General features: G+C 46.8%; 3 protein-coding genes across 6 annotated transcripts in view; all 3 read left to right on the forward strand.

The window, feature by feature from the left end:
* lrp6 (low density lipoprotein receptor-related protein 6) overlaps positions 1–4,101 on the forward strand; it is a 36,219-nt gene extending 32,118 nt beyond the window's left edge. The window contains exons 16-23 of one of the 2 annotated variants that reach the window (XM_062482583.1): positions 448–657; positions 884–1,009; positions 1,188–1,424; positions 1,572–1,682; positions 1,794–2,024; positions 2,220–2,356; positions 2,895–2,992; positions 3,659–4,101. In XM_062482583.1, the coding sequence (XP_062338567.1) occupies positions 448–657; positions 884–1,009; positions 1,188–1,424; positions 1,572–1,682; positions 1,794–2,024; positions 2,220–2,356; positions 2,895–2,992; positions 3,659–3,965 (1,457 nt within the window). In that variant the 3' untranslated portion in view covers positions 3,966–4,101. The remainder of the gene's footprint in view (positions 1–447; positions 658–883; positions 1,010–1,187; positions 1,425–1,571; positions 1,683–1,793; positions 2,025–2,219; positions 2,357–2,894; positions 2,993–3,658) is intronic. The other variant, XM_062482584.1, reaches the window with a different exon arrangement.
* A 3,577-nt stretch (positions 4,102–7,678) lies between these two features.
* On the forward strand, positions 7,679–17,344 carry tbk1 (TANK-binding kinase 1). Of its 2 annotated transcripts, none has more exons than XM_062482928.1 (21): positions 7,679–7,786; positions 8,710–8,813; positions 9,738–9,878; positions 10,143–10,272; positions 10,480–10,661; positions 10,913–11,073; positions 11,246–11,356; positions 11,620–11,799; positions 11,949–12,145; positions 12,375–12,433; positions 13,518–13,609; positions 13,790–13,891; positions 13,979–14,057; positions 14,215–14,336; positions 14,456–14,532; positions 14,665–14,704; positions 14,958–15,059; positions 15,394–15,490; positions 15,685–15,785; positions 15,906–15,977; positions 16,297–17,344. In XM_062482928.1, exons 2-21 carry the CDS (start codon positions 8,727–8,729, stop codon positions 16,346–16,348), a joined length of 2,184 nt encoding a protein of 727 aa, XP_062338912.1. In that variant the 5' UTR covers positions 7,679–7,786; positions 8,710–8,726; the 3' UTR covers positions 16,349–17,344. The 2 variants fall into 2 exon arrangements, with proteins under 2 accessions (XP_062338912.1, XP_062338911.1); XM_062482927.1 differs by lacking the exon at positions 7,679–7,786 and adding an exon at positions 7,989–8,389.
* A 2,086-nt stretch (positions 17,345–19,430) lies between these two features.
* On the forward strand, positions 19,431–24,589 carry gpr19 (G protein-coupled receptor 19). 2 transcript variants are annotated; one of them, XM_062483050.1, is made up of 2 exons: positions 19,431–19,684; positions 22,517–24,588. In XM_062483050.1, exon 2 carries the CDS (start codon positions 22,538–22,540, stop codon positions 23,807–23,809), a length of 1,272 nt encoding a protein of 423 aa, XP_062339034.1. In that variant the 5' UTR covers positions 19,431–19,684; positions 22,517–22,537; the 3' UTR covers positions 23,810–24,588. The 2 variants fall into 2 exon arrangements, with proteins under 2 accessions (XP_062339034.1, XP_062339035.1); XM_062483051.1 differs by lacking the exon at positions 19,431–19,684 and adding an exon at positions 21,526–22,008 and having other exon boundaries at positions 22,517–24,589.
* Positions 24,590–24,812: the final 223 nt, after the last annotated feature.

The following is a 24,812-nucleotide window of genomic DNA, read 5'->3' on the forward strand; positions in this document are numbered from 1 at the left end:
ACATGTCCTCTATCGGGTGTTCTGGTCTGGACCAGCTTTCAGGACATGGTCACGCTTCTCCGGAACACGGCGGACTCGGACTCGCCACCACGCCCTGCGTCTCATTTAAGAAGTCACGCCATCAAGCCGCGCTGCCAAAAACCGTGACGAAATCTCCCCACTTTCTAAAAAAACTAGTACGTTTGGACACGGTGTCCAAAGTCGTCCCTTGTGCTTTTTCAGGCGCCGCTTGGCGTGATGCCCGTGTGCCTCACGGTGTTTCGTTCTGTCCCCGTGCCCAAACTCCCCCTACCACCCCCCCCTCTTCCTCTCTCCTCAGTTGACCGCCCTTTCCGTTCCCTCAGTTTCCTGAACCGTGTGCCCTTCCGCCTTTCTTTTTTTTTTTGCTCGCCCCAAAACCCCACCCCTCCCCCACCCCTCTTCCTTTCCTTTCCTCGGGTTGACCAGGAGCCAATCGGATCGTGATCGAGGACTCCAACATCCTGCAGCCGGTGGGGCTGACGGTGTTCGGCGACCACCTGTACTGGATCGACAAGCAGCAGCAGATGATCGAGCGCATCGACAAGACCACCCGGGAGGGCCGCACCAAGATCCAGGCGCGCATCGCCTCGCTCAGCGACATCCACGCCGTCCACGAGCTGGACATGAGGGAATACAGTAAGTCCACCGACCCCCTTCCCCCACCACCGCCCCCCAATCCCCTTTCATCCGCCTTGAACCGACGACCCTTCCAGTATCCACACAGCTTGGACCTCCACCAAGCTCTACTGGCCGCAAGTCACCGTAGACGGTGTTTTGTGAAGAGGCCCTTTACGATGCTCTACTGTAGGGTGTGTGTGTCCCCGCCCCCCTTCCTCCGAGCACTGACACGCTTTGTCCGCAGGTAAACACCCCTGTACGTGGGACAACGGTGGCTGCTCCCACATCTGCATCGTGAAGGGGGACGGGACCACGCGCTGCTCCTGTCCTGTCCACCTGGTGCTGCTGCAGGACGAGCTCTCCTGTGGAGGTAGGGCCCTGTCAATCACCGCACCCACCCGCCGTCCCGCCCCTTCCCCCGACACACAGATCCATAGATGGATCATATATTCATATGTTTTTTTTTTTTTTTCTCTCTCACCGGTACATGTCAACTCTCTTTCTCTTTCCCCTCCCCCCCCTCCCTCCCTCCTTCCTCCCTCGTTCAGAGCCGCCCACCTGTTCCCCGGAGCAGTTCTCGTGCACGTCGGGCGAGGTGGACTGCATCCCCCAGGCGTGGCGCTGCGACGGCTACCCCGAGTGTGACGACAGCAGCGACGAGGGCGACTGCCCCGTGTGCCTCGACACCGAGTTCCAGTGCGACAGCAAACAGTGCGTGGACCTGACCCTGCGCTGCAACGGCGAGTTCAACTGCCAGGACCGCTCCGACGAGAACAAGTGCGAAGGTAAGCACGAGGCGGCCGTTCGATCGGGCTCGGGCGCCGTCGCCAAATTCGAGTTTGGTCCAGGCACCAGCTTTAGGACGGCTAGAGTGACTAGCTTGTTTTTATTTGATTTAACCCTGTGTCGTCGTCCCCCCTCCTCCCCCTCAGTTCGCTGTCCTCCCGACCAGTTCAGCTGCTCCAACGGCCAGTGCATCGGGAAGCACAAGAAGTGCGACCACAACATGGACTGCACGGACAACTCGGACGAGATCGGCTGCTGTGAGTACAACGCGAGTCGGCCAGAGGCGCCTGAACAGGCGCCGGTTACGCCAGGCGGGCGCCAGGCGAGCCAAGCCACGGAATGACCCGTCTCTCCTCCTCCCCCCTCAGACCCCACCGAGGAGCCTCCGTCCCCGCCCACCAACACCATCGGCTCCATCGTGGGCGTGGTCATGGCGCTGTTCGTGGTGGGCGCCATGTATTTCGTGTGCCAGCGCGTGCTGTGTCCGCAGATGAAGGACGACGGCGAGACGGTCACCAACGACTTTGTGGTGCACGGGCCCTCGTCGGTGCCTCTGGGATACGTGCCGCACCCCAGCTCGCTGTCCGGCTCCCTTCCAGGTGAGGCCAAGAGCACGGAACACCTCTGCGAGTTTGACGGAAAAAAAAAATCAAATAGAATTAGTTTTTTTGTGCCACATAGTGTTGTCTTAGATTAGAAGGTGATAAAAGACTGCTTTAGTTGGTGTTTGGGCCAGGTTCCGCCTCTAGCGCTCGGTACTTCTCTAAGACCCCACTCCTGGTTCTCTTCCTCAGGCATGTCCCGAGGGAAGTCTGTGATTGGCTCCCTCAGCATCATGGGCGGGAGCAGCGGCCCTCCGTACGACCGCGCCCACGTCACGGGCGCCTCGTCCAGCAGCTCCTCCAGTACCAAGGGCACTTACTTCCCCCCGGTGAGAAACACACACACTCGCCATCATTAGCAAAGCTCAAACGTCACACTTGTCGAGACATACCATGAACGATACTCCTTTACATCCTCTTCAACCAAGGGAAACAGAGCCACCTTTCTAACGTTGACCAGGTTCTAACGCGACATGTTTGTTCGTTTTCCTTTCTCCCCCACCCTCGTGAGAGAAAACCCTTGAGGGTTTTTAGTTCAAAGCCTTTTCCCCCCCGTTCTCACTTTGTTCCACCTCCTACATGAAGTCATTCCCCCGTTAAAGCCTTGTGCCAGTGTTGAGGTGCTGTCGTTGTGTCTTTACTGCGGGAGTCATCTGGGTTTTTATGGAACCTCGCAGACAAAGAGCGGTCTCCAAGCGTGTGAAGCTATTAACTCTCTGCCTCGCTGCCAAGTTTGCAATTATATCGTTTGAAGGAACGGGTTCAAAATGTTTCCATGCCGAGTAGAACAGGGGTTGGCGGCGTGAGATGAAATGGGTGTCAATTAACATCATTTTACCCCCTCCTCCCTCTCCTCTTTCCCCTCAGATCCTGAACCCGCCGCCATCTCCCGCCACCGTCCGTTCTCAGTACACCATGGAGTTCAGCTACTCCTCCAACAGCCCCTCCACGCACCGCTCCTACAGGTACACGCACATGCATGCGCCTCACAAACGACCTCGTCATTGATGATTCTTTACGGCCTTATTTAGCGTTTACGGAACATGTCCACGAACCGGCATTTAGCAAGAATATCTCCCGCTATTGTTTGGGTTTCTAGCCGTCGGTGCGTTTTTGAAGTCGGTCGGTTCTCACGGGATTGCACCAGCACGGGCTCGAAAATCAAGAAGGAAACAATTCAATTTTCCATGTGTATGCAAGAGAATACCAGACGAAGACGTCTGGTTTGGAAATGTAATCCAACATGAGGATGGCAGACAGGCGCTAGGCACATTGGAGGCTCTTCTCCGGCACATGCTAACACTTATAACAATCCCTTTCTGTACACAAGAGCCCCGCTTTCAAAGGAACCTCGGCTCCTTTTGTTTGCCGCGTTCCTGCCGCGTTTGGAAATCGCAAAGCCTCGGCTGATCCCAACACGGCCTCGCGTATTTGCCTAGGGCGTGGGGAAACGAGAGTTGGGATGTTTTATTTACGCCCGAACATACATTAGGAAAGTAAAGGCAACGTGAGTCGCAATAGAGGCGGAAAAAGTGCAGCCCGTCGGAGAGCCATCCTCTTGAAAAGCCGCAGGCACTTAAAACAGGACGGTCGTTTATCGAAATGTTGTTTATTTACCTGTCTTCTGTCAGTTACAGAACTTATACCTACCGCCACTTCGCACCTCCCACTACCCCCTGCAGCACGGACGTGTGCGACAGCGACTACACGCCGGGGCGCCGCGCCCCACCCACCTCCAACTCGGCGACCATCGCCAAGGGCTACACCAGCGACCTCAACTACGACTCGGAGCCCTTCCCCCCGCCCCCGACCCCGCGCAGCCAGTACCTGTCCGCCGAGGAGAACTGCGAAAGCTGCCCGCCGTCGCCCTACACGGAACGCAGCTACTCCCACCACCTCTACCCCCCGCCCCCCTCACCCTGCACGGACTCCTCTTGAGCCTAGCACCCCTGCGTTGGACCCTCCCTCTCCCACAAGGCTCTCGGCCCTTCACACCCTGTCGCCCCCCCACACCCCACCTCACTGTAAATACCAATTGTGCATATAATGAGTCCGAAAAATGGGAAAGGGAGACTATTATGTAAAAGGGAGGGGAGAGGAGGACGTGGAAGGGGTCGGCCCACCTGTACAGTACGGAAATTATGAGAAAAGAAAAAAACACAAGAGCTCGCGGAGAGCTGCGGAACATTTGTACATTGAAAAGAAAAAAAAGCATATTTATATATTTTCTATACAGCGTTTACTGGTTATGCCATAGAGGTTTGTATTAAGAATTTGTACATTTTTTAAGAAAAAGTTTTTATTAAAATCATCACAAACATGATAAATTGCCTTAATCCAGGAGTTGAAAAAACCTACCTTCTTTCAAGGCCGAAGGACACTAAAGCACATGGAGACGGACAGTAAGACGTTAACAATCTAATGCCAAATAAGAAAAAGACAACAAAAAAAGAACCATTACCGTCTGCTCAACACTATTAAGGGAGAGGATGGAGTGGGGAAAGGGAAGGGCGCCCCCTGGATTACACATACAGATCCTGCACTGTGCTGCTCTGCAGCTTGGGCAGCCATTTTGTCAGTTGTTGACTGTGGAGCATGGTTTCTATGGTTGCACCTCGGCCTGTGTTGGAGGTGTCTGGAGACAACTCTAGCAGTGACAGGGAATGTGGTACTGAGGTTGTTGTTGTTTTTTGTTTTTTTACCTCTTCATTTTAAATTGTTTTAAAGGACTTTCTTTGCTGTATTCATTATACTAGGATACTGTCGATGTGAGGCATTGTTGGACTGCATGACACTTTCTTTGGCAAAGTCATTAGATCTGAAGCAATAACATTTGAGGCACATATTGATGATAATCACTTCTGACAGCCCTTTTGTTTGGAACGTGACAGTTAAACTTACTGTTACTGTTGGCCACGAGACCGTGCCTCCGGCCAAGGGTTTTGGGTAGCCAGTCTTTCTTGGACTAGCATCTTTGCTCGGAAATATCCCAGCCCAACATGGCTCACATCTGCAATTCTGTATCGCGACAAAGGCGAGATCTCAACCAAAACGTTTTTATTTTTTATTTTTATTTTTTTCTTACTTACTATAAATGCCTGACTGCAACTGTGGACAACCCTGACTGGATAAATCCCGATCCAAAGCAGATCTGTTACTAGGGTGCATTTGTTTCAGTCCACCAAACAACCTTCTTACTTGGCTTCTCTATCGCCTCCTCTCTCTGGGGCGAACAAACAACTTCTCCCATTAAGGATAAGTTCTTGTGCCTGACCAGTTCCAACTTCAGATGTTTTTTTTTGTTGTTTTTTTTATGAACACGACAACCAGTGCCCGCAAAATGTTATAATATTTTTGTACCACATATTGTGTAGATACCGTATTTATAAGCTATAAAGAAAATCATTGTAAATCTATCCATTGAATTCTTGCAGTACTTTCTCTCATTCCGTCTTTTTGTATATGGCTCATTCTATTTTTCTACAAAATACCTGTCCAAAAGTATGCCGACAATCTCAGACAGAGCTGTCAAAACGAAGAACATATCCAGGTTATCTCTGCTTATTGTGGAAGTGTACACTCGCTTTTAATCAGACTTTGGAGGACTGGAGTGCCAAAATCAGAACTCGTACAGTCAAAGGCAGAAAACGACATCCCCACATTAGACATACCTACGTGAGCTACCAGGACCTGGGATTGTTTTGGGTTGTAGACAAAACGCCTCAGTGAAATACGGCCTGCGTGTTCCTTAGGTGTCCATGAGGTGGCGCTTATTGGATTGCCTTTATGCTCGTGTGTCAACAATCCTTTTGTATAACATGTCTGTCTTTTTGTGCTTTCCTGTGATGTCTGGAAATCTTTTCATGGGAGCTCATGCGTAGTTAAAAGCAGTTCATAGTGGTGTGGGTTTCTTTATTAAAATGGTTTGGTGTTTCTCCCTATTGTTCCCCGAACTGTTGAGTTTGGTGGAGTTACCGAGTAAACATGTTTTACCTCTATGCTCTTTGTAATTCTCATCCCATGACTGTTTGTATTGATTTATGGACCGAGGACCACATTTTATACTGGTCTCCCGGTGTATTTCATGGAAATTCGCATCCACCTCAAAAAACAAAGAGACATCGGCCACACACATTTTATTGGCTTCATACAATAACCAATGTGCGTTTGAGGACATTATATGTTCATCCAACTCTTTTGCTTCATACGCCTCCAAACAGACAGCTTTAACTCTGGCCGTCCAATGAAAACACCAGCTGACTGGAGTGATGCCAGGGAAGCATTTTCTGTGCATTACCTTGACCTTCATGCCACCCCCTTGTGCTGTACGGGGGTAAATCTCTGTCCATGTCGAAACCGAGAAAAGCATGTTCTCAAAATCAATCATCAGCATGTTTGCAGGCCCTCCCTGGAACCCTTTTTTCCTCTAGTGAACAACCCTTTAAAATCACTTCAAAGGGCCTCTGGATGTGGGCCTCTGGATGTTGCCCTACTGATCCAGTTTCACTGCTAGCCTCCCCCGTCAGATAAAACCAGCATTGTTTGGAGAAGTTCTCATTCTCTAACTGCACTTTACAGTACTTTTTTTTTTTTTTTTTTTTTTTTTGCTAGTTACCGGTACCAATCTAGAGGACAGCATGCAGCATAAATCAATGTGTGTGTGTGTGTTTGGATGTGTGATTGTAAGAGAGTGATCAATTGGTTGAAGATAAACTGTTGCAGTTGGCTCATCTGATTATGTAGCAAAGCACGGTGTGAAAGAAGGGGGACCCAGAGACACGGAATCATGAATTGACTTTCATTTGGGTCACTCCTTTGTTAAAAACAAGCTTACGGCATTGTCTTCTGTCACTATCTTGAAACGATCGTCCCCCCTCCCCCCCCAAACATTGGGATTTGAAGGCCGTTGGTGTGAGGCGAGTATGAAAGTGTTGCAGAAAGTTTCAAAGCAAGTTTGATTGTTCTCAAATGGATTGTTCACGATGGAATTGCTGAGGTTAAATCGTTAAAAAGCACTTTTGTCTCCATAATTGTTTTGTTTGTTGTTTTTGTTTTTTGGGGGGAGGGAGGGGGGGTGAGGTAAATATGTGGTATACAGAAAGGTTTATTGTCATTTGAAAATGTTACTATTCATCCATTTTGATACCATGGTGCTTTGCAAGGATGTATACACAGTGACCAACATTTGGTTAGTCATCATGTTCATTTAATTGCCACTAACTACTTTTTGTACATTGATCGCTTTACATGTAAAACAGTGTATAAGATGGACCTGTACAGCCCATTCAATACTACTATAAGCTGTTGTAACAAATGAAATGTTGATTTTTTTAATAAAACGAGTGAACTTTTATCTTGAGCCATGTTGTATTTTATATGTTGTATATAGGCTATAGATACACACACACAGCCTATTCTGCATTGTAACCTGCAGTGATGTAGGTGTGTGTTACTGTCACCATTTTATGTCCATAGGTTTCGATTTGTGTTTAACTGAATGAGTCTGACTAAAGTATTTTACTCTGATAAGATTACCAACTATCTGACGCTGTAGTCTGCAAGAGAACAGGTGTGTCTAAAGGAAAGCAAAATGTGTGCTGTCCAAGGAGATCATGGCGTTGTCGTTTTGGGCGCTTTTATTCCTGACAATTCGGTAATGCTGTGAAGTCGAGCCACCCCCTTCCTTCTGCCTTTTCTGATTGAAGCATTAGTACCACATGACCAAGGAGATCACGGAAGAGCATATGACTTAGCACTGGGTGAGGAAATAAACAATATTATAAACAATATGATACATTTTATATGGTTGATGTCACGACTGTAATTAACTGCCTCATGTTTGTTTTAATATCAGCAGCATGGATTCTTATTACATAGAGAGGGCCTTTTCATGTTTACTATTTATTTCAACCGTACTACAGTAGCCTATACCAGCCTATTGCTATACTGTACTCTAAGCAAAAGCGAAAGAGATAAATTATTTTCCTTGCTAGCGTGTTAGACATACATTTTGTCAAGCGCTAAATGATGTTGATGTTCATGTAATGTTTGTGCAAAATAAAACAGACATCGAATATATGAAAATATAACATTAAGCTAGCTCTAGATAGGTTCATGCGTAGCTTGTGTGCGTAATCAATATAGTACGTGTAATGTAAGGAAAATGACAAGAGCCACCTAACTGCGATTATTTTGTTCTGAATAACAGCGATAACGTGTCCTTACGAGCGTTTTGTACGAGCTTTTTTGTTCGTACGTTGGCGAGTGGGAATTTCCCCACTGTGTGCCTTGACGTCATCCTGAAATCAGCGGTATCAAGGCAGTTTATCATTCTTAACGTCTTTAGGCTACCAAATAGAAAGGTAGGCCTAGATCAAAAGCACAATTGGTGTGTTCAGTCTTTATTCAAGAATGATATTACAGTGCAAGCTCTAAGTTATCAGTGACACCTTAACTAGACTAAATAGAAGGTAGACCAAGTTTGAATGTTTCAGGATGTTGTTTGTGTGAATTATATGTTATTCCTGTTTAAATGAAAGCGTAGGCTTAGTGTTGTGTGTGTCTAAACATTTCCCCTTCAGTTTTCGAACATTGCATTTATCCAATCCAACCTCCCATTATTGTGGACCAGTGGCAGCAGCCTAGTCCTTTTCTGCAACTAACAGTATCTTTAATCTTGCAGGATTCGCCAAAGTAAAAATGCAGAGCACTGCCAACTACCTGTGGCTCATCTCGGATCTTCTCGGGCAAGGGGCTACAGCAAATGTGTACCGTGGTAGGCACAAGGTGAGCATTATGTACACAAACACACAGAGAACGTCTGAGAGCATCTCATGACATACAGCGATAACAGTGCCGCTTTACCTCAGGAACCACAGTCGGAGAGAAACCACAGGCTCTCTTAGGTTCTCTGTTCGCACTAACAGAAAACTCGTTAACAACTGTAAGCTCCGTTGCCACAACACAGCCTTTAGGTGTAATGACTTAAGGTTACCAAGCCACAGGTTACAGTACTCGCTGGGGATGATTGACAGCCACATGTGGGCCCACTGGCCTCGGAGGGTCATTTGATCAGAGGCCGACCTCTTAGCGCCATAGAAACCAAACACTGGCAGGGGATCCCCACCATGCCGTCTCGCAGCCATATGTGGGTCACGAAGGCATGGCTGAATGTACCCAGCTAAAGGTGATGTTTTTTTTTTATTGTGTTTTATTTGACTTGAGCACATAACATTGAGGTTAGACTGTGTGTACGACCTAGATTTAAAGTGTGCCCGTCATTACATTGAATCTATCCAGAACATGATAGAAGGGTGTGTGTTGAATGGTTCTAACATGACCTACCTATGGATTAGGCAAAACCCTGCTTATCATCAAGGTTTAAGATTCGACATTCAAAGCCAGCTTGCTGTTTGACTAATCCCATCCCAATACCAGGGAATTTCCAAGCCTTCTATAGACAGGATCCTAAATATGAGGATGGGTCTGGACCTGACAGGATGTTTGTTTCTGAATGCCTTTTTGATTATCGAGATCGACTGGGAAATTCGGTGTCCTTTGTGTCTTTGCGAAAGCACATTTAGCCCACCCTGTCTTACATGGCTGTCTTACAATACTTGGGATGTTCAATTCTTAGGTTTTGAGATATTCGGTTGAACTGTTTGTGGTTTTGAGATAGAGACTGTATGCGTGTACTGTGTCTGGTTTCAGAAAACAGGGGACCTTTATGCCGTCAAAGTCTTCAATAATCTCAGCTTTCTGAGGCCTCTGGACGTCCAAATGAGGGAGTTCGAGGTTCTGAAGAAACTCAACCACAAGAACATTGTCAAACTCTTTGCTGTGGAAGAGGAGGTTAGTCAGTATATATACTATTATTAGGAATTATCTTTGTGAGACTGAGAAACTACCCATTTTCTGTGTACAATATCTTTCTATCAGTCTCACCCAAAAAATCCATTGCAAAGGAAAGATGCATTTTGAAGGCTGTTAATGGTGGCATTATTTTGTTCTAGCTTTGAACAAAAGAAAACAGAACCACATCACAGCAGGTTCCTGCAGAAGATATAGTGTTCCCCATCATGTTAATTAACGTCTGTCTATGGTCTCTCTCCCAAGTCTAACACACGTCACAAAGTCCTGGTTATGGAGTACTGTCCCTGTGGGAGTCTCTACACAGTTCTGGAGGAGTCTTCCAATGCCTACGGACTACCAGAGGACGAGTTTCTCATCGTGCTGCAGGATGTAGGTGAGGAACTCCAAAAGCCCCGAAATATCATCACTCTGCTCGCCTGTCTTCTCAAACCCTGCTTCTTACCCAGCCACACCAGATGTCTCCCATTTAGCACCGTAAAACTAGACTAGCCCAAAACGAAAAGTCTTCCCTATTTTCCGTTCAGAACGCCTCAGTCAACGCTGTGGTTGTTCTCTGTCGTCCTCGGGATGTGTGTTACAGTGGCAGGCATGAACCACCTGAGGGAGTACGGCATCGTGCACCGCGACATCAAGCCAGGGAACATCATGCGTGTGATCGGCGAGGACGGGAGGTCCGTCTACAAGCTCACAGACTTCGGAGCCGCCAGGGAGCTGGACGACGATGAGCAGTTCGTCTCTCTCTACGGGACCGAGGAGTACTTGGTGAGATACGGTTACCTTCCCCTCTTTCCCCATCTGACGTGGAATGCCCAGTATATACAAACTCCTCCGGGTTCCGCATTGGATAATCCTCTCTAAGATTCTTTCTCTTCCTCTCTTGCCTGAGAAATGTTTACAGTGTCGTAAAAAAAAGAATCTCCACAGAAATACAGTTTGTTTTAATTTTCCTTGGATTAAGGGGAATAATAGTTGTAAATAAACAGCTAAACAATGTGTGTGTGTGTGTGTGCCAGCACCCTGACATGTACGAGCGGGCTGTGCTGAGGAAGGACCACCAGAAGAAGTACGGGGCCACAGTAGACCTGTGGAGCATCGGTGTCACCTTCTACCACGCCGCCACAGGCAGCCTCCCATTCCGACCCTACGAGGGGCCCCGCAGGAACAAGGAAGTGATGTGAGAATGGATTTCCCCACACTTCTGCACCGGTGGTTCATGCCCGTTTAGGTTTATGGCGTCACGCTAGACTAACCGGGATGACAAGTAACGATAAAGGTTGTCGGTGTGGGTGGACTGGCCAGGTCTGAAGTAAGAGGTACATGTGACCTTGTGGCGTTTTCCTTCACAGGTATAAGATCATCACAGAGAAACCTTCCGGAACCATCTCTGGCCAGCAGAAGTTCGAGAACGGCAAGATTGAGTGGAGCACTGAGATGCCTGTTTCTTGTAGCCTCTCCAAGTGCGTTACTCTATCCTTCCCCCTAAACCAGAAGAGCATGTTTAGTACACATAGATTTCCAGAGCAATAACAATGGCACAAGCACATAATAAACCGCACCCACTCACCCTCCCTAAAAAGCCCATTTCAATAAAGAGAGCCTCGCTTTTTATTAAATGTCGTGCCACAGCACACTTAGCTAGATGAAAAGGTGACGCACTCTATCCACACATGTTAATATGATGCCAACTCATGACCTTGACTTGACTCTTTGACCTTCCCAGGGGCCTGCAGAGCCTTCTGACCCCGGTGCTGGCTAACATCCTGGAGGCTGACCAGGAGAAGTGCTGGGGCTTCGACCAGTTCTTCGCCGAGACCAGCGACATCCTCCATCGCTGCGTTGTCTATTTGTTCAGCCTGCAGCAGGCCACCCTCCACCACGTCTACATCCACGAGTACAACACGTGAGTGCCAGCCACGCAAACTACAACTCCCAAGATGCGCGCGTGTGTGTGTACTCGCGTCTCGGGCAGCTGGTCCAGTATCACCGTTGGATCCCACGAAACCGAAGCGGCACTGTGTTCCGACGCTGCAGTACCTCTTGTGTCCACAGGGCGACACTGTTCCAGGAGCTTCTCTCACGGAGGACCAGCATCCCCCCTCACCACCAGGAGCTGATATACGAGGGCCGCAGGCTGGTGCTGGATCCAAACCGCCAGGCCCAGACCTTCCCCCGGACCACCCGGGACAACCCCATCATGCTGATCAGCTCAGAATGTGCGGCCACGGTGGGACTCATCTTCGAAGATCGTGAGTCACAAATCGGAAGCGTGCCCGAATCTGCCCCCCCCGCGTGTCGGAATCGGGGCCCAGAGAAAGCAGGAGGATGAGACGAGGCCCAGCTTGATTTGGATCTGGGTCCGGTTTTCTGAACGGACTTGGATAGATAACAAGATTCTTTTGTTCAAGTGTTACCGGATACAACGTGTCTCATTCGTCTATGAATGCATAACCCCCTTTTGGCGTTGTCTCTCCACAGCGAGCCCTCCCAAAGTCCAGCCTCGCTATGACCTGGATCTGGACGCCAGCTATGCCAAGGTAACCAGAGCAGCCCTGCTGTTCACGTGAAGAACGGGACAAGCCAGCCCTGCCAGATGGGCTTCATTCATAGAAATGGACCTATCCCCAAAGTACATTATCAGCAGTCCCAGACGCAATGTATGGCTCCCATTGGAACTCATTCAGTAATTATGGTTGTAGTAGTCTATTGTTTGTCGGGCTTAGATGAAACTCTTGACCCCCCACTCAATTTCATTAGAAAAATATTTATGGGCGAGGAGGCTCTCCAGAGGATGAAAGCACTGCCCCCCTCTCTCTCTCTCCTCTCTCCATTGTTCCTTCTGCGGTGGATGGATGAATCACTCCTCTCCCTTCCGTCTGGCCCTTTGGTTGTGGGAGCGCAAGCGTGTCACGTGTGTCACGTGTGTCACGTGTGTGTGCGCGATGTGCACCCTTCCACAGCTGCTGTGGGAGCACGCATGTTGGTGCCTGCGTGTGTGTGTGTGTGTGTGTTAATAAGAGTCTGTGTGTGTGTGTGTGTTAATAAGAGTCTGTGTGTGTGTGTGTGTTAATAAGAGTCTGTGTGTGTGTGTGTGTTAATAAGAGTGTGTGTGTGTGTGTGTGTTAATAAGAGTCTGTGTGTGTGTGTGTGTTAATAAGAGTCTGCGTGTGTGTGTGTGTGTTAATAAGAGTCTGCGTGTGTGTGTGTGTTAATAAGAGTCTGTGTGTGTGTGTGTGTGTGTGTGTTAATAAGAGTCTGTGTGTGTGTGTGTGTTAATAAGAGTCTGCGTGTGTGTGTGTGTTAATAAGAGTCTGTGTGTGTGTGTGTGTGTGTGTGTCTGCACATTTGAGTGGGTTTAAGAGAGAAAGTGCAATATTAAACCAGAGTTACGTAACAAGCAAAGGCCTCCCACGCGCGTGTCCATAAGTAGATGGTTCTTCGTGTTTCATAGAGAGCGGTTAATCAACGGACGAGAGCCACTTCTGCTTGAATCATGCCCCCGTAATAACTTCCCCAGATCAAATAGCTCGGAAGCCTCATGTCGTGACCCTGGTGTATTGTGAGTGCTGGGAGGATGGTCAGCGGAAGAGACCCCTAACCCTTCCGAGTTCTCTCTCCCAGACCTTTGCAGGTGACGTGGGCCACCTGTGGAAGACCTCCGAGTCCCTCTTGGTCTACCAGGAGCTGGTTCGCAAAGGAGTCCGCGGCCTGATGTGAGTCCTGCCGCCGCGAATCGCCGCCTCGGGACCCGCCTCGCTCTCCGTATACGTCGGACGTTGCTCGTGCGTTGGCCTGATTTGTCACGAACCGTCTCTTTCTCTCGCTCTCTTTCTTCCCCTCTCTCTTTTTCTGTCTCTCTCTTTGTCTCTATGTCTCTCTCTCCTCTCCCTCAGTGAGATGATGAAGGAAGAATACAGTGAGATAGTACACAAGAAGTCTGAAGTCATTCACCTGTGCAACTACTGCAACCAGATCCTGGAACGGACGGAGCAGCTGTGAGTGCTGCCTGCACACCCACGCACACCCACTCACGTGCGCACCCACGCACCCACTCTGTGTGTAACCGTGCGTTCCTCCCACAGGTGTGAGGTCCTGATGCAGGCCACCATGCTGTCGTCAGAATACGACGAGATCTCAGACATGCGCAAGAAAGTCATGAGAGTGAGTGTGCACGCTCGGCATATGGACCTGCGTGCTCGACGGTCAACCGTGTGTGTGTGTGTGTGTGAGTTGGTGTGTGTGTGTGTGTGTGTTTGCTCACGTGTGCGTGATGCTGTGCACTCACGTTTGATGTGTGTGTTTACACGGCTCGATACAGATCTCTGGGTCTTTGGAACCCCTGGAGAGGACTACACAGGAGATCAAGAGCAAGTTCATGCCAGGGGGTCTGTTGACCGACACCTGGATCCAGCAAGTTGGCACCCACCCTGGGGACAGAAAGTACGTGCGTGTGTGTATGACACACCCTTGTCGATTTACACACACAAACAAAAGCTTGGGGGCAGTTGATATCCTTTTTCCAATGTGTCTGACATCCGCTTGTGCTTGGTCCGCGTCAGTGTGGAGAAGATCAAAGTGCTGTTAGATGCCATCACCGCCATCTACCACCAGTTCAAGAAGGACAAGGCAGAGAGACGTGAGTAGCATCTCCAAACCGCCCTGGACGTCCACATTCACCTCCCTCTCAAGTCCCAGTACATAACAAGCACGTCCGTTCCCGTCAAGGAGGAAAACAGAAATGTTCTCTCTCTGTCTCGTCTTTGTGCAGGTCTACCTTACAACGAAGAACAGATCCATAAATTTGACAAGTAAGTCCAGATTTCCTAGATTTCCTACAACTCTCATCTTTGTTCTGCTGGTAAAAACATCCCTTTCAGAATTCAGAGAGCTTCTTTTGAAGGTCACAATGTCCCAGCGGCACTATAGCACTCCTTCTCAGGCCACAAACGCTCTTGAAACCTGCCCGGGACATTTGCTGCTGTTCTTTCCCCCCCCCCCCCCTCAAATTTGGATTGCCCCATGAAAGGTTCTGAGCTGATGCCGTCTGTTCTTGCTGTGCAGACAGAAGCTGGTTCTCCACGCCACCCGGGCCAGGACTCTGTTCACTGAGGAGTGCGCCATGAAGTACCGCCTCTTCATCTCCAAGAGCGAGGAGTGGATGAGGTAACGGGAACACCTTCCCCGCCGGCTGTGCGCGTAGTCGGGCAGACTTTTCTCAAGTACTTTGTCCAATTCTGACGCATGACTGACAGTTGTCGACAGGATGCATGCCTGGCCGCTTCGATGAGCGCAAATCAATGTGGTGGCAAGCTCGTTTGAATATTTCGCCTATGTTTATTTGTCGCTAACCCCTTGGGTTCTGAGCAATACACTGCCCGATTTTCCACTTCATGGAGTGGCCGATTCTCAAGATGAATTGACACATACCGTGGACAGAGATTCCTGCCTTTGCAGTGAGATGATTGTGGGTCTGCGTGTTTGTCGTGTGTTTTTGCAGAAAGGTCCATCACGTGAGGAAGCAGCTGGTCGGCCTGTCCACTCAGTTCAACAGCATTGAGAAAGACGTGTCCATGGTGATGGAGCGAGTCATCAAGGTGGGAAAGCAGGAAGTGTCCTCGGCAGAGCCAATGGGCATAGAGGGAGTGGGAGGGATGGTGTGACAGAATGAGAATAGACTTAAATAGGCTTTCATTCAATCCAGTTTATTCCATTCAAACCTCAGTTTCTCTAAAAGTCTTCATGTTTTTTTGTGTTTTTGGCCCGTCTGGGTCCGGATGTGGATGTTTAGCTCCAGGAGCAGCTACCTCAGAAGGTGATGCCTCTGGCATCTGGTGGGATCAAGCCCCAGGCCTACCTCAGCCAGAGCACCCTGGTGGAGATGACCTTGGGGTGAGCACCTTACCTTTCAGCACCGTCACATCGCTCCTCCAGACACCCAGAGCCACCACCTCAGTGGTGCTGAATGTCATGGCCCCCACAGGTAAACTAACGGTAGACTCTGTACTGCAGGATGAAGAAACTGAAAGAGGAAATGGAGGGGGTTGTGAAAGAACTGGCAGAGAACAACCACTTCCTGGAAAGGTGAACAAGTCCACTCAGCATTCCTTTAGCCAGGAAATGTTCTGTCATCGAAACATATCAGGCCAATTCCATTCAGAAACACACATGGCATTTATATTAGATGTGATCAAACTTTATTGTCATTGTGCACAGTACAAGTACTGAGTTAATTAAATGCAGTTACCATCCAACCAGAAATACTAATAGTGATAGCTTATAAACAAAATGGCTTTTCCAAATCCAACATTACCCTCTCTGTTGTTCAAAATGTTTATTATCTTTTTCTCTCTCTCTTTCTTTCTGTTCTTCCCCACTTTATTTCATTATTTCTACCTATAAGGTTTGGCACTTTGACACTGGATGGGGGATTGAGGAATGTTGACCGTATTTGAGACCCAAGCAATCCCTTGTCTCTATTCCACTACTCCCAACAACTTGGGAAAACATGGGAGGTGAAGGTTATGCAATCGATTGCCAATTCTATACATAAATATAAATGATTGTGTATATATTTTCTTTTGTTGTAAATAGGTTCTAAGACTGTAAGAAGGGTTTAATTGTATTTTCTATGGGCTTCCCTCCCGCTCCAACCCCACCCATAAGCAGTTTCTGTTGATCCGGTCACAAGAGAAACATACTGTAATTCCTTCGGTTGCTTCTTCCCTTCCTTAGTTTTTCAACCATTTCTTAATGTCATTACTGCAGAGCGTTGTCATGACGCCATATTAGTTGTTAGTTTTTTTTTTACTCACACAGAGATGTATTTATATCTCAGTGTGTGTGTGTGTGTGTATTTATATATATACATATATATACATATATAAATACATATATATATACATATATGTATATATATAATTCACACAATTCTTATTTGTATTTTCTTACTACATTAAAAAAAAAAATCATTATTATCTACAGGATACAGCACCCCAAGTGTAAATCTTAAACCTTGATCAGAGTTCTATTCAGATCCATTCTACATGTTCTCTATCGTATTTATGTGTAATGATTGAAAACCATCCTTTTTGTTGGCTTTGGAACACAACCGCCAACCCCCCCCCCCTCTCCACAGTAAAATCTGTAGTATCGAAGTACTTACCCTTTTTACGCTTCAATCAGATGTGTTTACAGTGCAACATCAGTTGTTACCATGGGCCTTACACAGACAAGTCTGTGAACCATCTGTGAACAAAAAGACTCAAATGCGTCACACTTAGCATTGCCACGCTCCTCGTGAATGGCTTTTTGAAAATGTCGGTCAGAAAAAACAGGGAAGACCTTTCACACTCTATTAAAGCTATAATCGTTTGTTTTGTTGATAATCATGCAAAATGACAGGAGGTGGACTGTGTTATAAAATCTGTAGATAAACAAGTATATTATCAGTCGGCTGTGTCCCGTGTCTGTTTCTCCTTCCATTTCATTCTTTTGAAAAAAAGGAAAGTAAGAAAGATCGTGAAAGCGATGTTGTGTAAGGTCGGAAATGTGCGTGGCTCGGTCAGATGCCCGGTCTTTTGTAACGTGTGACCTGCCCTTTAATGCTCACACACCCGTGTATTGTCAAACATTTGTCTGTTCCGTCTGTTGTCGGTTTTAGCCTTCAGTTCCTCGTGCTACTCTCCTTGTCCCTCTGTTGTCGTTCCCCTGCACTCTCCTCAGCCCTCTCTCTCTCGGCCACCACCACCTCTCTCCACAGTTGTTAGTCTCCCATGGTGACCAGGCGGTTACCATGGCAATGTGCTGCAACAGCCTCCCCTTCAGACTCCTACTGGTAATTGCGAATAGGCATTAGAATCCAAGTGAATGGAAGCTGTGTTGGTCTATTGTGGTAACACCAAGTATCACAGGTGTGCCTCGGGCCGTTCTGAGCTAGAGAGAGGGAGGTTATGTTCAAGGAAAATGAAATATCTTTTCATGACTGCTCCGTTTTGGAAGTATGACATGTGAAGTGCTGCTACATTTGATCATCACAACTTCGAACAGTGAATGATTATCATGACCTCACTAAACCCCCAGCCTAGCCGTCCTCTAATAAACAGGTTTCCCAGCAAACAGCACAGCATGGCCGTGTGTTAGCAGAGGACTGACTCTGGACCGCAATACCATGCTTGGCCATCAGAGGGCGAGTTGCATCCTTACGAGGAGCCATCTCTTGTTATTGGTCATAAGGTCCAATATGTTCCGAGTTCTTTGTGCCTGACGTAAATGTTCTCTCTGAGTGATAGTTGGGATTCTCACAGATCTCAGCATGCAAACCTGGTGTTCTTGTTAAGGACAGCTCAAGGGAGGACGTGGCAGTTTCAGCCACTGAACTGTGTCTGACAGTACCCAAGGGTACAGGAACACCCTACCTCATGAAATGCATGTAAATACAAGTTCTGGAACGTTTCCTGGTGAAAGAGGTTTTGCAGGGATGTACTATTATACATCTGCTTGTAAGATGTTTTAACAATGGACGCACTCATGAGGAAATGAGAAAGCGACCTTAAGACAGGCTACTGATCACACAGTAAACATTTGTGTTGTGATGGATGAGTCTCACTCACACAATTTTTGCCCGCCTGGTCTTCAAACTACCCAGAAGCTCCCATGTTACCCCGCTCCTGATTTCCCTCCACTGGCTACCCATCACGGCCCGTATCAGATTCAAGACCCTGGTACTGACCTTCCGAGCAGTGAACGGGACTGCACCTGACTACATCCACGCTCTCGTCCAGCCGTACACCCCCACCCGCCACCTACGGTCTTCTTCTGACAACCGTCTGGTGGAGAGAGCCCGCTCTCAACCCAAGCTGTTCTCCTGTCTGGCCCTACAGGCTCTTCTGGTTCTACCCATTGGCACTTATTTGCTTTTCACAATATGTGCTTCATGTTTTGGCTACCCGTAATGTTTTTGGGGGCTATCTCGTTGTTTATGACCATTGACCTATGCACTTCTTGTAAAGCTCTTTCTTGTAATTCGCTTTGGATAAAAGTGTCTGCTAAATGAATAAATGTAAATGAAATATATCTGATACTTGGTTGGGGCTAAATATGACAGCATTGCAAGGTTCTCGTAAAATAAAACATACAGTCCCTAATGTAACATACAAGTTATAAATTTAAAACCTAATAAATACATTTTAAAAGTGATCCTCAATGGTAGGACATCTTAAACGAGTGATTTCTTGGGAGCATCATTTTTTAAAGATTAACGTGAGTCAATTAACGCAATGATTTATAATCTGAATTAAATATGAGAACTTGCTCACTGTCAAAGTTTGTTGTCTGTTCTGTTTTTTTATTTTATGTATGGTAAACGTACAATTCGACTCTACTGTTATAACAATGAACCTATGTCTCTGCCAAACATTTTGTAACGTGATCGACCGCATTTTCTTGGATATGAACTGGTCTTCTGACGCGCAAGACACCACAGAGAGCAACAGAAACGGATTCTTATGACTCCCGTCCAAGCACATGGTCCGCCATGGCAATGAAGAAGAAAATGAAATTAATTATTTCACCCCCTCCCTTTCATCTGCAGCGACATCTTGTTTCGGTACAGGCAGCAGCTCGTATCCAAGGATAAAAGGAGCGGGTCTGATTTTGCAGTAGCCTAGAGAAAGAAAACATGTCTTGAAGCACCACGACTACGGCCACATCAGTGAAACATGTATATTTGTCGGAATGCGTATGAAATATGGTCATAGCTAAAATGGGATCGCTATTGCCATGAGGACCAGGTACGTGCCTTACATTATTCTACATGAAGCAGGTGTGAGGACAATTTTTTGCAACCCTCATTCATTATTCCACTACTGTTACGTTTTAAGGAATAATGTTTAGTGTAGCCTATATGCATAAAAACTAATTTCCCAGACCATTAGATAATTCAGTTTTTGCGCTATTGCCAGTTGACTGTGCCAGTGTCATGATGGTCTTTACTACATCCCAAAGATTTTCATTAAGGAACATCCATGAGATTTGACTGTCTGGCACCTGTAATACAAGTCAAACTGATGCGGTGCTTTGATCTTCTATGGCGTATCTGTCGTCAAGTATTTGATACTATTGATTTGCATAAAATGCTTATTATGACAAACATCACATAGGTTAAATATCATGTCAATGCATGGTTCCAAATGAATTGATATGTGTTACTTTATGCTGTACATCAACAACATGAACACACTGTATAGGTGCAACCAACCTTCTCTAAAATAGTTTTCCTGTATGAATAAATATATTTGATTTATGTGTCTTTTGACTGTGCAGTGTTTCTTTAAGGATAAAGTTACCTGGATTTATCCTATATGTCTGACTGTCAGCGCCAGTGCTATAATTCAGGCTAAGGACACATCATCCCCACCATCCAAAATTTAAATCACTCACAGGACTCCCTGAAAGGGCTCTGTTGTTGATGTTTGGCTTTCACAGTGCTGTGTTGTCATGGCTAGCCCACAGTATCAGTCATTGCACCTGGTTTTTTAGTGCTTCTTAGTCATCTGCTGATGGTTAACGCCAGAACGGGTTGCTAAGAGAACACAGAGGCAAAGCCACCAGTGTACACAAGAGGTTAGAGATAAGTGTGAAACCTCTGCTGTTCTGAGCCTACCTAGAGATTCCTAATAACTGTCCCTGAAGAAATAAGGTCCCTAGACACTAGCTTATTGCTTTTGTGTGTCTGTATGTGCATGCGCTTGATTAATTTACTTTGCTTCCACAGCAGTGTCATTTCCTACTTCATTTTCGAACATGTGCTGGATGATCGATATATCACAATGTCAAAATGTATCTGAAGAAATGTCTGCTGGAGACTCATTCATTTAAGACAGGGTGTCTCATTAAGTTAGAAATCGTATTTGTAGGCCCTATATAGGTTTTGGATCTCAGGACTCTGTTCATATACAATTCTTATGTTGTCCTGCTTATTCAAAAGGTTGTCTTAGCTAGTGTACTAGTATATAATAAGATACATTGTAAACAGAGAACTTACATTTACATTACATTTATTCATTTAGCAGACGCTCTTGTCCAGAGCAACTTACAGTAAGTACAGGGACATTCTCCCCGAGGCAAGTAGGGTGAAGTTCCTTGCCCAAGGACACAACGTGATTTTTCACGGCCAGGAATCGAACCAACAACCTTCTGATCAATAGCCCGACGATGACATTTCAATTTCAATATAATGTATCATTCCAGTCTTAAATACCCCTTTGTTAACCCTTGTGTTATCTTCGGGTCATTCTGACCCATCAGTCATTGTGACCCACCGTCGTATTGCGACAGATTTACCGCATACAAAGACAAAGTGAAGCATTTTCTTTTAACCGTTGGGCTGTCTCAGACCCCCCACATTGCAAAGGTTAAAAGAAAATTATTTTAATTTGTTTTTGTATTGGGTAAAATTGGGTAAACACAACGATGGTTCGTTATGAACCTTTGGGTCATGTGACCCGAAGGCAGCACGAGGGTTAAGAAAAGGCCAGACGAAGATCAACCTAGAATGAGATCAGAATGTCTTTACAGGTTCACTTATCTGTGCCCTCCATATGAATCTGTGCTGCTGGAAGTCACTAATAAAGACTTCAAGTGTAGTTTTGATCACTTTTCACGTCAGAGCACAGCGCGAGAGAATATGGATGGTGATGTTTTCCAAAGAAGTGATTTCTGGAGTGTGACTTCATTAGACGCTCTTGTGTTCTTTTGTTGTTGCATAATCGCCACACTGCTGATATGGAAGTGCACCCTCGTCAACAGAGACAGGAATCTTAATTAGCTGACAATCTGCTGCTTACCAGCGCAACGTGCTCCTGGTATCTATCTAGAATAATCTGGAACCATCTGCCTCTCTGATTTGATTTCGTGACCCTTATCTCGAAGCCTAATCAGGCGAACTAAATGGGAAACTATTCTAAATAGCCTATCTTGCCTCTTCACTTTATCCCCAGGTTGTTTTTGAATAATTATACCACTGAGACCAATTATTATGAGACTCATCCTTGAACCCAATGAATGTTTACAGGAACAGCCTGCGAAGAGTCACGTTGTGTAACCTTTACAAAAGGTGATATTTCAAAATGTGCATTTTGAGTCGAGGTCAGAAGTGTAGGCTACTTTAGCGTCCTGTTCTTTTCTTGATTTATTAAAGACCACTGTTGTGACTCAAAGACACAGTTGCTTCAACTTGCCTCTATGGAAACCAGAGGAAATGCTGCCGCTGAGTTTCCTTTTAGAGCTGAGATGTTTTGATGATTAATCACAAACTCTGATATTCTTTGAATGTTGACCATGACAAAGTATATAGCTGGATGTAGAGATGAGAATTCAGGCAAACCTGTAGATCTTAACAGTAGATTCGATTAGATAGAACTTAATTGATCCCTGAAGGGAAATTCAGAGCATTGGCCAGCAAATGGAGGGGGGTGGAGAGGTTGTCATGGATAACTCATTGCACAAATATTACAAGCAGTTGATGTTGTGCGTGGTCGATATATTGATGTGAGCTGTTGTGGTATCCTGTTTTCATGTCCCTTTCCCATTCCTAATTGCCTGGGATTTGTTTGTTTCCACAGCTCCCCCTTGTGGCAGTAGCCATGGTGTACGCCCAGTCGACTGAAAGCGCCATGCCCTCTTTCAGCTCCCCCACCTTCAGTTCCCAAATGTCCTTCAACTACTCTGACAGGGAGAACTCCACCTTTCTCACCGACTCAGCCACACCTCTCTTTTGCAACCGAGAAGGCTTATCAGAGTCCAACAGCACCCTGGTTTCCTACGAGCTGACCTCCGCTGAGGTGGCCATCTTGGGGCTGGTGTTTGGGGCTCTCTGGCTGGTCTCCATCCTCGGCAACGCCCTGGTCTGCCTGGTCATCCACCGCAGCCGGAGGACTCAATCCACCACCAACTACTTTGTGGTGTCCATGGCTTGTGCTGACCTCTTGCTGAGCCTGGGCTGTGCCCCGTTCGTCCTCCTCCAGGTCACCTCCGGCAGGTGGCCGCTGAGCGCGGCCGCCTGCAAGGCTGTGAGATACCTCCAGCACCTGTGTCCAGGGGTGCAGGTGTACGTCCTGCTCTCCATCTGCGTGGATCGCTTCTACACCATCGTCTACCCGCTCAGCTTCAAGGTCTCCAGGGAGAAGGCCAAGAGGATGATACTGGCCTCCTGGATCTTCGACGTCGCCTTCATCTCGCCCTGCCTCTTCTTCTACGGTTCCACGATGGCGGACGGCAGCGGCGGCCACTGCGACTTCTTCCTGCCCAACAGCTGGGACGGGATCGCGTACGCCGCCGCTCACCTGCTCTTCGGCTTCCTGGTCCCGGCGCTGCTCATCGTGTCGTTCTACCAGCGGGTGATCCGCTACATCTGGAGGATCAGCGCCGATGGACACACGGTGAGGAGGACGATGAACATCGTCCCAAGGACTAAAGTCAAGACAATCAAGATGTTCCTCATGCTCAACTGTGTCTTCCTGCTGACCTGGACACCGTTTTATGTAGCCCAGCTGTGGCATCCCCGAGAAGCCGACAGCCCCAGCAGACAGGGTGCGCTGTTCTTCACAGCCATTGCCTTGATTTCCTTCAGCTCCACTGCCTCCAAACCAACCCTGTACTCTGTTTATAACGCGAACTTCAGACGCGGCATGAGGGAGACCTTCTGCATGTCGTCAATGAAGTGTTACCGCAGTAACGCATACACAATCACTGCTAGCTCACGGATGGCCAAAAAGAACTATGTTGGGGTGGTGGACATCCCGGTACCGGCTAAGACAATCACCAAAGACTCGGTTTATGACACCTTTGACCGCGAGGCAAAAGAGAAGAAACTCGCCTGGCCAATCAGTGCCAATCCACCTAATACTTTTGTGTGAGGCAGCCATCTTTTGAAACTGAACATTTCAGACAGTACAATAGCACAACTAAGTTCAATGTATTGGGTGCTAATGAAATTCAAGCTCCATATATGTAGCTAACTGTGAGTTAGCTACACCAGTGGACAAACATACAGCATGTTCAGAGCATTATGTTGAGATACCAGCTGAATCTTTCTTGCGATGGCATTTGTCTGATCGTACAATATTAGATGTGAACATATTTTCTCAGGTAGAGCAGTCTACACGGCCCCATCGCATTTCCCATATGTTCCATCTCTTTCTGGTGTAATGACTTGGATGAAATTAATTTGGAAGCTTTGTGTAATAATCTCAGTTCCTACACTTTGTATGTCTTCATAATTGGCCTTCTGCTCTGTTGAACTATGTTATTCAGAGGAAGAGGAATTTAAAACCCTACAGGTTTGGACCATAACGCTTTTAACCTGAAGACTCTTTGTCTACGCTGGCTTAGGATGTGATGGTTGTGTGCCAGTTTTCACTGTTGTCATTCTATCCAGTAGCTGCTTCTGTTTAGCTGACCGGCATTGTGTAGTGTTTCTCTTGTTTGTGTCTCATCTCTGTTTACTGTTAACTACTGTGACTTAATGACCCATGCTTACACTGAGATGTAAAATAATAAAACATTATCTATGTGCATCAAATTTGACACTGCTAGTGTTTATAGTTTTGGATGGAGACCTGAAAATGCTCTGGTAAATGTGGCTGTCCTGTGTTTCAAGATCAGGACAACGTTGTTGCTCAGTCCCACAGTGAATACAGAACCTTCGAACCCACGTCTCGTCAGGATGTTTCCTGTGTTTTTGTTCCTTGATGTGACATCACCAGTGTAATGACTCTGCACCATGTTGTTTTTTAAGAGTTTATTTGAGTTCTTACCAAGTGAAGACTGATGATGGAAATAAAGGAAAATTGAATGGAAAACAGATATCTCTGGCTACAGTTATAAACTACAAGCTATCACACATGATCAAAACTCAAT

Source organism: Osmerus eperlanus, chromosome 17 (genome assembly GCF_963692335.1).
Source record: "Osmerus eperlanus chromosome 17, fOsmEpe2.1, whole genome shotgun sequence".
Taxonomy (NCBI): Eukaryota; Metazoa; Chordata; class Actinopteri; order Osmeriformes; family Osmeridae; genus Osmerus; species Osmerus eperlanus.